Genomic DNA, 14,341 nt, shown 5'->3' on the forward strand with positions numbered 1-14,341 from the left:
CTGTTGCCACTGTTGCAAAAATGTCTGCCACAAAAAAAAACTGTAAAATGCTAATATCTCTGTAAGTAAATAATAAAACATAAATGTTGGCTTCTGATCTAACTTATGATTTTCTAATATATGGCCAGTTTTATGTTTTGAGTGGAAATTCTTACCACATTTTGTAGTTAGCAGTCTGTTGAAGGAACAAAGGCTGCTACAAATGGCAACTGTATTCTGCTGATACTTCTATGGGGGACCACCAAAATGTGCTGCAGCCATGTGATGCCAACTATAATATAATTTTATTATAACATTTCTATTGATATTATACCCTAGTAAATATGTTGCATTGGCCACATAGAGAACACAGTTGAAATCCCTTATTAAAGGATAGTACAGGTTCCTATTAGAAACTTATACAACAAACATTATTTGAAAGAACTGTAATATAATATAGAGGCAGTGATATATTATATAAAAGAGATGCTGTTTACGCTTAATACCATCTTCTTGTTGCACATTCACAATAGTATAGGACACAATATTGGTTCTTTGGCCCAAGACCACTGATTTTGTAATATAGCCCTGTATACATTCAACCCACTGTTGCTGAATTCACTGCCAACACTGTGTGTCAGTCTTTAGCTGGTGAAGATGATAGTACAATAGTAACTGAATAGAATAACTGAAAAAACAAAACTGTACCAAGCAGATAGTACCACCCCTAAGAGGGACATGTTCAAGTGCTCAATGTCATTGGAAGGTGGTCATGAGGTGGTATAATGTCGCAAATACGTGTGTGTGTGTGTGTGTGTGTGTGTGTGTGTGTGTGTGTGTGTGTATATATATATATATATATATGTGTGTATATATATATATATATATATATATATATATATGTATATATATATATATATATATATGTATATATATATATATATATATATGTATATATATATATATATATATGTATATATATATATATGTATATATATATATATATACACACACACGATGTACAGTAGCTACAAATGGAGCTGACAAGTGACTATGCAATTAAAGTGTAATTTCTGTATGTATTTATGCATTTGCATAAATGGACACATTTTGGAGGTACTTTCTAGCCTGGGGGAAAAGTTTTGAAAACAATTACCGTATTTTCCGGACTATAAGGCGCACCGGATTATAAGGCGCACTTTCTATGAGCGCCTTGTAAGCAATCATGTTTCATATATAAGGCGCACTGGATTATAAGGCGCAGCACATTACCGTTAAATAAACCATTGCTCAGACTGCAAGTCAAAATTTATTACACTTTTTAACAATAACTTGCAACTGGTTCAGCTGTAATTGCAAATCAAAACGTTAAGGGTATGTGCACACACACTAATTACGTCCGTAATTGACGGACGTATTTCGGCCGCAAGTCCCGGACCGAACAGTGCAAGGAGCCGGGCTCCTAGCATCATACTTATGTACGACGCTAGGAGTCCCTGCCTCGCTGCAGGACAACTGTCCCGTACTGTAAACATGATTATACTACGGGACAGTTGTCCTGCAGCAAGGCAGGGACTCCTAGCGTCGTACATAAGTATGATGCTAGGAGCCCGGCTCCTTGCACTGTGTTCGGTCCGGGACTTGCGGCCGAAATACGTCCGTCAATTACGGACGTAATTAGTGTGTGTGCACATACCCTTACCGTACTTTTTCAGTTCATTCCTCCACCAGAAATCCATCAAATCCGTCATCTTCAGTGTCGGAGTTGAACAGTTGGGCGATTTCGGCATCAAGCATGGGGTCCTCCTCTTCATTATCCGAGTCGGTTTCGTTGCTGCTGCTAGGCTCTTCAGTGGTGATTCCAGCCTTCCTGAAAGCTCGGATGACACTGGAGACTGATACATTCTTCCAGGCATCCACGATCCACTGGCACATAGTGGCATAACTCGCACGGCGTTGCCTCCCTGTTTTGGTGAATGTGTGGTCACCTTCTGTCATCCAATGCTCCCATGCAGCTCGCAATTTAACTTTAAATGACCTGTTGATGCTGATATCTAGCGGCTGGAGCTCTTTGGTTAATCCACCAGGGATGACAGCAAGCTCCGAATTAGTTTTCTTCACTTGGGCTTTGACAGTATCGGTCAAGTGGGCGCGCATCGAGTCACAGACCAATAGGGATGGGGATTTGTGAAAAAAGCCACCCGGTCTCTTGACGTAGACCTCCCTCAGCCACTCACTCATCTTCTCCTCATCCATCCAGCCCTTTGGGTTAGCCTTAATGATGACACCAGCAGGAAAATTTTCTTTAGGCAAAGTCTTCCTCTTGAAAATTACCATGGGTGGTAGTTTCTGGCCATTAGCCTGACAAGCGAGAACTACAGTGAAAGATGACTTCTCATTTCCTGTGGTACGTATAGATATCGTACTGGTCCCTGTTTTCTCAACAGTACGGTTTACGGGGATATCGAAAGTGAGGGGAACCTCATCCATGTTAATAATGTGTTCTGGCTGGATATTCTTTTCATTTATCTTGGTTATGCAGTAGGTGCGGAAAATGGCCAGCTTCTCTTCATAATCCTTTGGTAATTGCTGGCACACAGTAGTTCTGGTGCGAATGGAGAGATGACGCCTTTGCATGAAACGAAAGCACCATGAAGGACCTCCTCGAAAGTCCTTGATCTCCATGTCACGTGCTAAAGCAGTGGCTTTGAGTCTAATAGAGACAGTGGAGACGCTTCTACATGCGTTTCTCTGTTCCATAACCCACTGTTCTATTTTGTCCTCCAACTGTGGCCACCTTGCTTTGTTTCCTCGGAAACTCAGTTTGGTCTTCTTTACTTGGCGGAGGTCATCTTCTTGTTTTCTCCACTTACGCACCATGGATTCATTAATGTTGAATTCTCTTGCAGCTGCCCTATTTCCATGCTCTACTGCATAACTTATAGCTTTAAGCTTGAAACCTGCATCATAAGCATGTCTCTTAACAGGAGGCATTTTTTGGGGTAGTGGGTATAGTTAACGCTAAAGCAAAGATATATTGCAAGGATCCTACAGAGCTGTAAGTATCACTCAGTGTGGCTCCTGATTACGGTGGCCGTAATGCTCAATCCATTTATGGATACTGTAAAAACCCAAGTGAAGAATAAATTCATAGGCGCACGGGGGGGAGGAGCATGGTGTGTGCTGTGGTATGCCGCCGCCGACCCCTGCCGCCCACGATAGAGGTAAAGGATCCTGTATGAACCCCTCTCTTTACTGTCGGGTTCATATATAAGGCGCACCGGATTATAAGGCGCACTTTCTATTTCTGAGAAATTCTCAACATTTTATGTGCGCCTTATAGTCCGGAAAATACGGTATGGATTATTAGTAATTCTAAAGTGCTCGGCCATAAAATCACCGTGGAAGAAATTATTTTTACAGTAGATCCCTAAAGTGTTACCTCTAAGGGCAATATGCAAATTAAATAAGTGTAAGTGTGTTCCCATGAGAACTTTGCCTGAAGAAACCAATACTGAAGATTGGTTCCATATCCCATTCATATTCCCAGACTATTACATTTACGTGTTTTTGCAGATAACATATATATATATGAAGTTGTATGTAATCATAAGAGGAATTTGGATGCTCTATGTTGACCTAAATGGGTTTGTAGTTTAGAAAACCTATTTTCATATATCTTATTAGAGAATTCTGAGTTAATAGAGGGGGGGGGGGGGGGGTCCACTGTTCAGGATCCTTTTCTTTTGACCAGAGTGTAGAGCAGTTACAAAGAGCATGTATCGGTCTGGGGGAGCAGTCCTGTACTGTATTACACACAAAAAATCTATTGAGCTGCATCGGCAATATGCAATGCTTAATTTCCCTTGTGGTAGCGCTGCAGGGAAATTAAACACTTACTGACAGGTTTCCAGACATGTTACTTGTGATTACTGTAGGCCCAAACAGGAAGACACTTTATGATCAGCCTTTTATTAAGGGACCCTTTTAACAACTAGGGATCAACCAAGTGGGCAACCCCTTTAAGCTCCACATTTTTTTATTTAAACTGCGGTCTAAAACTTAAATTTTAAAGAAACGTGTTTCATATATACATCTTGATAAGTTTGACTCTCGAGATAGGGCTCACTAATAAAAAATGGTTAAATTTGCCTTGTATTGCAATTATTGATAAACAGCATGACTTTTCTATGGCAAGTTTTCCACCGCATCATTTTATCAAACTTGTGTGGTTTACCACAGTTTATACAGTAATGTACAATCGATTACAAATATGTCAAAACATATTTCAAATTAACAGCAACATCTGAAGAGAGAGCTTTACCCATAACCTTTTACTTTTTGATATATGGACCCGGTCACATTCTTTAGATCATATGTTACATTTTAAATTCAAGCATCCTGAACAAGTGTTGCTTAAAAATGGGGATGTAATATTTTCCTAGTCTATAGGTTTCCTGTAGTTAAGAACTACTGTAACTTTTGTGTTCACCATGCATAATATCCCATTATCGTCTGGAGATTTTAATCAATAGCAGATTTTTTTAAAAGAAGGACTTATTGGCCTTCTGTGCCTCTCGGAAATTAATAGAATAAATCAATATTTTCAGGGTCAGCTACAAAAATATTCTTGTGCACACATTGACAGCTGGCGCTTTTGAAGGTTAAGCGGAGAATAATCATTACCTAGTTATGTTTCTGTACTTTAGGTTTTTGTAGTCCCTTGGTAGACAAATGACAGAATTTCAATGCAGGTTTTGAATTTTCCATACGATACTTATTGCGGTGACTGACTTTATTATTTTTCTTCTGCAGATGTTCTTGATCTGAAATCAAGCCGGTCTAAAAAGTCCTTGAGGAGCCCATCGGACCTGGCGCCCTCATGGCTTCTGGGGTTGCAGCATGGCTGCCCTTTGCAAGGGCCGCTGCCATTGGGTGGATGCCAGTGGCCAACTGCGCTATGCCATTGGCACCAGCTGACAAAAACAAAAGACAAGATGAGCTTATAATACTCAATGTTAGTGGGAGGCGATTCCAAACCTGGCGAACGACACTGGAGAGGTACCCAGACACTCTACTTGGAAGCACAGAGAAAGATTTCTTCTTCAATGAGGAGACCAAGGAATACTTTTTTGACCGTGACCCTGAGGTGTTTAGGTGTATTCTAAACTTTTACAGAACTGGCAAGCTGCATTACCCTAGGTATGAATGCATCACTGCCTATGATGAGGAACTATCTTTCTATGGCATATTACCCGAAATAATAGGTGACTGCTGCTATGAAGAATACAAAGATAGGAAAAGAGAGAATGCAGAAAGGCTGATGGATGACAATGAATTTGAGCACAGTAAAGAAGCCATGCCCTCCCTTAATTTACGCCAGACTATGTGGCGAGCCTTTGAAAATCCCCACACCAGTACTTTAGCCTTAGTCTTCTACTATGTGACTGGCTTCTTTATTGCAGTGTCCGTAATCACCAATGTGGTTGAGACTGTTCCCTGTGGCACTGTGCCTGGAAATAAGGACCTTCCCTGTGGTGAAAGATTTCATGTAGCCTTCTTTTGCCTGGACACTGCCTGTGTCATGATTTTCACAGTAGAGTACCTCTTGAGATTTTTTGCAGCCCCAAGTCGATACAGATTCATGAGAAGTGTGATGAGTATCATCGATGTGGTAGCCATTATGCCATACTACATTGGCTTAGTTATGAGTAACAATGAGGATGTGAGTGGCGCTTTTGTCACCCTGCGGGTTTTCCGGGTCTTCAGAATCTTCAAGTTCTCACGCCACTCCCAAGGTTTACGGATCCTTGGTTATACCCTGAAGAGCTGTGCCTCTGAACTGGGATTCCTTCTTTTCTCCCTTACAATGGCAATCATTATTTTTGCCACTGTGATGTTTTACGCGGAAAAAGGGTCATCATCCAGCAAGTTCACAAGTATCCCTGCCTCCTTTTGGTATACCATTGTTACCATGACAACTCTGGGGTAAGTGTTCTACTTATTATATTCATCCAACACCGAATAAGAGCCATGCTGTAGCCTTGGAACCCTTCATTTATTTTCTTCAGGTAGATTACCACTCTTGTACAATGACATTTAATGATACTCCCTCGGGATTTCAAATGCATTTTCCTTTTCGCTAAGCTGCTTACACAGACACACAAAATCAATTAGAGGAGATAGGGCTGAAGTAAAACAACAGATTATAATTATGCTTATTCTTTGTGTGCACTTTGCATCTACCTGCTTTCTTGATTAGATGGCTGTTGATGAGATGAAGGTGACTTTTTATATAACGTCTTGGGAGTCAGGGAGGTCTGTGTATACATTAAACACTATGTCATTAACTTGAATGAGAGGAACAACTGACGTGATGAAGATTATCCCGTTAACCTTATATACACAGCCATTAAAATATAACAGGAAAAATGCAGCTTTGTCGTCTGTCCCTGTGATTGGGGCTGTATATAACTATGCATAATCCATTTATGTGCAAGAAATGCTTTCAAATCCTTGATTTCTGCTTACAACTTCTAGTCTTCCTTTCTCATACAGTATTGCATCCGAGTAGCATCACTTGTACGCATGGGTAGCTCAAGGATATCTGATCCTATTTTCAAGGCTCAGGTTCAGTTTACCTTGTGAAATTTTGACAATAAAAGTAAATAATCATTAGAAAGTTATGGATAAAGGCCCATTTATACACGCAGATACTCGTATTAGCGATTTTCTATCGATGTAATTGCTGTATCGAATAGCGATTCCAGGCAAGTGCTTAAAAACGATATTTCAATAATTGTTAAGAATGTATCATTTGGTTGCCTCTTAAGCAGTGTGACATACCTTCTGTCAATCAAATGATTCATATTGACGTACCACAATGTCAGAATGACCAACATTTTTTTTTGTGTTCGCGTCAATTATTTGTACGATTAATGAGCACTTTAATTCTAGCCGTTCAGTCCCTACACCTATTCACATTAAGCGATCATCATGCACGCTCGATTGTTAGCGATTATCTGCTCGTGTAAATGGGACTTTACATGTATCTTGTTGTGTGTGCATGCAAATCAGCCATTCATAGCTCGATTCTACTGGGTTTGTAAAGAATTTGGAATGTAAAGTGTAAATGTCTCTGTTATATCACCTTAATACCAGTAAGACAGTTACCATTTATCCGTGGAATACAACTTAAATGAGAAATGTGTCTTCTTTGGTCCTCTATGTGAAAAGTATAGAGTAACTGTTGGCACCTGTTCAACCAACTCTCTCCTATATGGCATTCATTGACATAAAGATCAGACAAAATACTGTATATAATTGTGATAACATAACATTAGGTACGACGACCTCATAAAAAACATGAAGCCAGCTGTTAAGGTGCTTCTTATATGTGCATATGGTGATGTAATGGAAGATCTCATACATCACTGGTTCGAATTCGAGATGTTGGATGATATTGGTTCTACTTCTGTATTCATCATTGTCTTTTAAATCCTCTCTGGATTTCTAAAAATCTCTTGTATCTATATTACCTAAAACAGATAAGGGGTTGTTTTATACTTTTTGGTGTTTAAAAAAATACATATTTGACTATTGTGCATGATGATGCTGTACTCTCCAAATCATGGATTTGCAAACTTTTCCTTGACCTTTACCCGCTGCCATTCAGGCTCTATCTGTAGTATACATAACCCAGACAATGGCACTACTGGGGCGATACAAGTTGGATTTATTCTAATTCTGATGTGTTAATGTCAGAGGAACATTGGTTTGTATGATGTCCACCACAGTTCACGAGTGGCAGTGGTGAGGAAGCCTTACGTCTGCTCTACATTCATGCTGCATGTCGGAATTGAGTGTTCTGCTTCTGAGCAATACTTATGACCTAAGTTGTTTATTCTTCTAAGTTTCACAGTTTTTAATTTGTGGCTTTAGGAGGTAGTAGAATAGACTATCAGTAAAAGCTAGGTTATGTTCATAGCAGATGAAGAAAAGGTTCTTACACTGAATGATAAGTCTCAAGCAAGTCTAAAATACTTTGCTACAAGGTGTTTTTCTTGCCTTCAACAGTTGCTATGCTTACATGCCATACTAATGAATGTTATTTCTGGCTGCCAGGGTTGCTTTTTAACTGTCTTCAATATGTGGCTTTAGGAAGTGGTAGAATAGGTTAACAGTGCAAGCCAGGTCATGTTCGAAGCAAATGAAGAGGTATAAGCTTCTTACATGGAATACCAAGTCTAGAGAACGTCTAAAATTCATTGCTACGAGGTGTATTAGATGACTGCGAAGGTTGCTATGCTTACATGCTATACTAATGAGTGCTATTTCTGGCTGCCACATTGCTTCTATACTAAAGGAAGATGTAATGAGAAGATTTGGGTTTGTGTGATCATTTTATACCCAATTTTCTTAATTAAAGAAGGAGACGTTACTCATTTCTTTATATATATTAAATGTATTGTATTAAGTAGAGCAGGCCCTGAGGGATCGTTGAAATCTGATCAATGGAAGGCAGCTTTATTCTGTGATATCACACAATGTTTTTTAAAGATCATTTCTTTAAAAATAGGGCAATGGGAAATTTGCCAACATATTTCTCAGAAAACTGTAGAGAGAAGCTGAGCAATACATTTTGTTATGTGACATTTGGGCTGCTCATTTCTCTTGTGCCTTCCTACCTTAGGTAAAAAGTATTCAGATGACTGATAAGATTTCTGAAAGTACATGATGTTAGGTCTCATTTTTTCTCTCTAATGAAATCCTTTATTCTTGAGTTTTCCAGATTTCAATTCATAGCCCATTGCTGTTCACCAGGAAGTACTGTAATGCTTTACCCTATAAAAGCAGGACTATTACATCTCTAAATATAACATGTTATGAATATAATACAGTAAAGGGATTATCTACCGTTTTGCATAGTTCTCATTTGCTGTACAACAGCAGTTGGATATAAGATATTAGAAATTACCCATTGAGACCCATGAAGAAAAGGATAGGTTTCTATGCTTAAAGGGCTTTTTTAGGAAAACCCCTGTCCATATGTCCTGTTAGGGCATATAGACATCATAGATGGGGCTACCCTATTTGGGATCCCCTCTATGTGCCATAACCAAGAGCCACTCTGCAAGAGCGTCTTTTGCTATGGCGAACCTGACGCTTCCGTTACATGGAGAGGAAATGTGTGGGTGGCCACGGCTTCCATTTGCAATAACAGCTGATTGTCAGTGGTAAAGATCTAGTGAAATGATGGTGACCTGGATTAACGTTTGCTCATTACCCTCCCTCCTAAATAGCCTAAATGATAAGGTAGAGTAACCTTTAGTAAGAAATGCTTAGGGATTTACATTTAATTTACCCCCATGCCCCAATTTGATAGAAGGGTTAACATGAATTTAGGTGTACAGTGTAATGGACTTTTTTCTAAATGTGGTACTTAGCTTCAAGTCAACTGCCTAATTCCTTCATATGTAGTTGGGATTGCAGTTAATAAGCAATCTGTACATGGCCATTAACATCAGTACAAAATACACAATATAGATGATTGGGGGCCTATATGGCAGGGCAAGCCATGCTTCCCATATCTAATCATCAAGAAGATCTTGAAAAGCTGTATACCTCTGATAGTTGTGCAAGATGTGGGTGTTTATTAGCTATTAGATAATCATTTATAGAGATATATATTGAAGTATCTGGGCCCTAATGAAAACTTAGCATTAAGCCCCCCTTCCCCAGTATGTGCTATTTATGATACCGGTGTCTTCTTATGTGACAGAGGGGCTTTTTGGTCCCCTCAGACATCAGGTTCCAGGTCTGACTGCTAACTCTGAACTTCCTACAGATATGCCCCTGATTCTTTACTGTTTGAAGAAAACTTTTTTTTTATTTACATAAGTAAATATTTTCATGACTACAATAAGAATTATTGAAACAATTTACAGCTCGGAACATCAATTATAATTACTTTGTAATATTGGCAACAAAGTACTTTCAACAGCAATATAAAGAATATTGTGGAAATTAAGCATTAAGACATTGACTCACATTGAGTAATTCTGTCTATTAGTCAGACTGTGTAAACTTAGACCAGACCGGCACAAAATGTACCAAATTTATCACAGTGGTGCATGCTGTATGATAATTTTGGTGCATCTTGAATGACCTGTTAGACACTTACTCTTTCTTTTAATTTGGCATATTCTGTGCCAGAATTTTGTGCCCGTTTTTTTGCACATTAGTGCATTTTAAGCCACACCCTTTCCCAATAAGCCACACCCATTTTCAATACACTTTTTTAAAAGTGTCTAGTGAGGTGCTTACCTCAAAATTGCATGAAAATGTGCCAAAATTTGATCTATTATTTGACACATTGTAGACCCAAACAAAAAGTAAATGTGCCCCGTTGACTTGTTATATCTAACACATTACATAGGAGACTTCTTTACATCTTAGACTATATTTAGCAGACATTAATATTGTGAAATATCGTGTTTACTATGGCGCACATGTGCTTCTCAAGAAATATACTTACAGGTATTTTCTCTGTGCAAAATATATGTGACAAAATGTAAATGTACAATTTCCTAATGACGACTGAGAGTGCTATGGGGCTTATGGAAAAATGTCAGAACCAATGTTTATGTTTTCAGTAAATAAGATATATACTGTATGAGACGGAACAGTTTAATAATATTATATAGGAGTTGAACTATGTGAATGTAACAATATTACACCATTATCACTTTCCATTATGGGATCTTTTATCTTATATATTTGGGTCCATTGTGGATGGAAGCTCAATCATATGTGATTTGAGAGATGAATGTAGTAGTTCATATCCACATGCTTTAAAATGTGTAAGATGCTGTAAGTGGGCTAGAGGGTTAATCGCATTACATGTACATATAGAATTGAAGTGGACATTTGAAATATTGAACTATTCTTAATGCAGAGTGTTTATGGCAAATAAACTAAAGGCATTGCTTATTGATTTTACACAAGTATGATACATTACATCTATATATATATATATATATTTCTCTTGAATATGATACAACTCTATACGTTTCTACCTCTCTTAGGATGCAGTTATAGACAGTTGTGAAATATTCAAATGCAACATTGTAGGGTGAGTTGGTGAAAAATAAAGAGGAAAGAAAAATAAATGAAACATTGCACTATATTGCTTTGTATTATTTTTCTTACATTACCACTTTACTACTTTTCCATTGGTATAGGAGAATTTAGGAAGATTATATACAGGTGTCCTGGCTGTATATAAGCAAATAGGCATCTAAATTGGAATCAGTAGTTTGGTACCTAAAGGGAGACCTTCCTTACCAAAATACTTTTATTGTTAGGAAGTATAAAAAAAAAAATATTTCAAGGTGCTACGTATTTAAAAGAACACTGATATACTGTAAATTGTGATATACTCCAAGCACTGATTAGATGAGAATGGGTTGCCATCAGTCAGGATTTGGTCCAGAAGCTGATATCCAGCATGCCAGGGCGAATTGCAGAAGTCTTGAAAAAGAAGGGTCAACACTGTAAATATTGAGGCTTCGCATAAACTTGATGTATTTGCCAAAACAGTTTTAAAAACGTATGAAATGCTTATAATTGTACAAAGTATATCATAGAAAAATCTGACTAAAAGATCTAAAAACACTGAAGCAGCAAACTTTGTGCAAACCAAAATTTGTGTCAGTCTCAAAACTTTTGGCCAGGACTGTACACTAGGCACAGTGTATCTGTTTTTCCTGGGGAGTTCCTTCAAGACTCCTATAAAAGAACAATGCCCCTCTTGCAATAACCTATACTTGTAATGGAAAGGAAAACCTGCTTTATATTGACAGAATCTCTACAACTATGGTGGTTTAGCCAACTTTACATACCCGTTAGGTGCTTACAATAAGGACATTGCTCTGTAATAGTGATTTAATAGGTAATGGTTTTATTCATCTATGCCAGTGTATGGTGCCATATTTATTGATTTTGTTTTATTTCTGATGTGTAAATGAGTAAATATATATATATATATTTTTGTTGTTGTTTTTTATAAGGTTTCTCCTTTTTTTCCTAGTTTAATTCTGCAAGTTCACTTTTAGAATGTCAAAATGACTTGCAAATTTTATGCCTGTTTACAGTATCAATTCTTCTATTCAGAAAATATTTAATAATTCATAAGTAACAATTCACTCGTGCTGTTGTTTTCTGCTTCCTTTGCCTATGTGAAATCCTTTGACACATTTTAATTTAGAGCTCTGTTGACATGAAAATGGTGGGGCTCTCTTCACCTGTGTGATTGTTTTTTGCTGGTAGACGTCCACAGACATAACATATTGTGTGTTAATAATCCAAATGAGTTACTGTCAAACAGTTTTTTTTTCCTCAACTGACATATAACTTCATATAATGCATGCTCCTTAACCCCAACTTCAAGGGTAACGGCTATCCTGACTGACAACTACTGTACATAAATCATGTAACTATTAGGTGTCATGCACACAGCAGAGACTGTATAGTGGCACATAGAGTCCTATAGTTCTGTACTACTGTATGTAATACTCCATGTCATTCCTCCATATAGCACGGTCTTGCTTCTAGCAACGCAATGCTTCTAGGAGAGCATTTCTCTGTAATATAGCATTTGATGAAGCTTGCAATGAGTTATAGTATAGCCTCGTAGTCTTTGAATTAAGGTTAGTGGAGCACGCTGGGCTTAAAAATTGGATGAGTGCTCCTCATCTCTGTGATCCACCCGGTCCAGATCATAGCCATGTCGGCATACATCAGTGATGCCCAAGCTGTCTTTGATTCCTTACAGGTGGACATGTTAACGTCATTGCATCACGCCAGATGATGTAAGAATGAAAAGAGGGTGCTTGGTTCCCCCAATCCAGTTGTGATAATACCACAAGGTGGTGGAGGCCCTAGGACATAAGCACTGTGAGTCCACCCTATAATCTGGCCCCATCATATGGTCGTGTGCATGAACTCTTAGAGAACAGATTGATGTTCTTAGATTTTGTTGTGAAAAATGTTTTTCCTCATTAGACATCATGTCAAATGCTGATATGGCTGACATGCTTTGGTAACTCTGCACATCCTACTTATAGAGCAAGTTTTATTATATGTTGCCAAAATATTAAGGATCCAGATGTGACTCCAACCTCTTCACCCCCCCCCCCACCTACTTCAACAGCATTGATAACTTAATGTAACCATAGTTGTAACGTAAAACTCAAAGACCACAGTGAAAAATCTGTGATAAATGTCAGCAAATGAAGATGTGTATTATTGAAATGATAGGATTATATCTAGATAGAAGTCTTAAAAAGTAACTAGCTGTGTATGGGTGTGTCATATATATTACATGTACCTTTGATTTAGTTAAGAGAGATTTAAAAGAACTACCCACATCCAGCTTTTAGCTGAAAGTGGAAACTGGGACTCCTAATCTTGGGATCAGTGAGGGTCCCAACGGTCAGACCCCCACCAATTAGTTTTATAAATAGAAGTAATCAGCCAAATAAATCTTCAAATATTTATTTGATCCTAAATGTCCTAACAATATAGTACTATTTATGTAATGGCTGAATAATGAGGAGAACTCTACATTATTTATTTGCTGCACTACAATGCAGAACTGTGTAATTGAATTAAATCAAAGCCTATTCATTACACATATGTACTGTATATATAGTGTCCTGTCAACCCATTTATCATTTAGATCATCATAAACTATAATAAATCCAAACCAGTTGGCAACGTGCCATTTGTTGCGGCTGCATTGCCAGTGCAGTATATGTCAGAAGCGATAGCTTTCCACCAGGCTATACTTTTAAACCACTGAATCCGGAAGAGAATCCACATTAATTTCAGCTGGATTCTGATCTCTCGAATCAACAGCTGTAGAGCCTAGATAAGTGGAATGAAACATGGATATTCAGTTTCTGAGTGTGAACATCATTCTGTGCTCTGCATCCAGTAATTGCCTTATCTCCATAAAGTCATTGCAGTCAAGTAAAAGGCTAAAATCTGCGTAAAGAATATTACAGTACCTTATCATATTAGAGCCGTTAGGAAAGAAGAATTGGCTTAATAGACATGCATGCTGACACATAAGCTGTATTATAAAATTAATGTAAGTCCTGTTTGCTATATAATTCATCAAACTTCACAAGTTATGCTATTGTATTTCATCAGAAAAATAAACAGGAAATAATCCCCGAAATCACCTGATCTGAATTTGACAGTTCTCACATGGAATCAGCTTAACGCATCCATAACATTGTAGGTAGCTGTAATGGCAGGAAGGAGGTGAAGGGAAAGTGAGCCCTAATCTACCCAC

The 14,341-nt window shown here is 38.1% G+C and overlaps 1 protein-coding gene across 2 annotated transcripts in view; it reads left to right on the plus strand.

The window, feature by feature from the left end:
* The window catches only part of KCND3 (potassium voltage-gated channel subfamily D member 3), a 472,663-nt gene that overhangs the window by 20,368 nt on the left and 437,954 nt on the right, over positions 1–14,341 (plus strand). For both annotated transcript variants that reach the window (XM_075853874.1, XM_075853872.1), the window contains exon 3: positions 4,795–5,967. In XM_075853874.1, the coding sequence (XP_075709989.1) occupies positions 4,862–5,967 (1,106 nt within the window). In that variant the 5' untranslated portion in view covers positions 4,795–4,861. The remainder of the gene's footprint in view (positions 1–4,794; positions 5,968–14,341) is intronic.

The sequence above is a fragment of the Rhinoderma darwinii genome, chromosome 2 (genome assembly GCF_050947455.1).
Source record: "Rhinoderma darwinii isolate aRhiDar2 chromosome 2, aRhiDar2.hap1, whole genome shotgun sequence".
NCBI classification, from domain to species: Eukaryota; Metazoa; Chordata; class Amphibia; order Anura; family Rhinodermatidae; genus Rhinoderma; species Rhinoderma darwinii.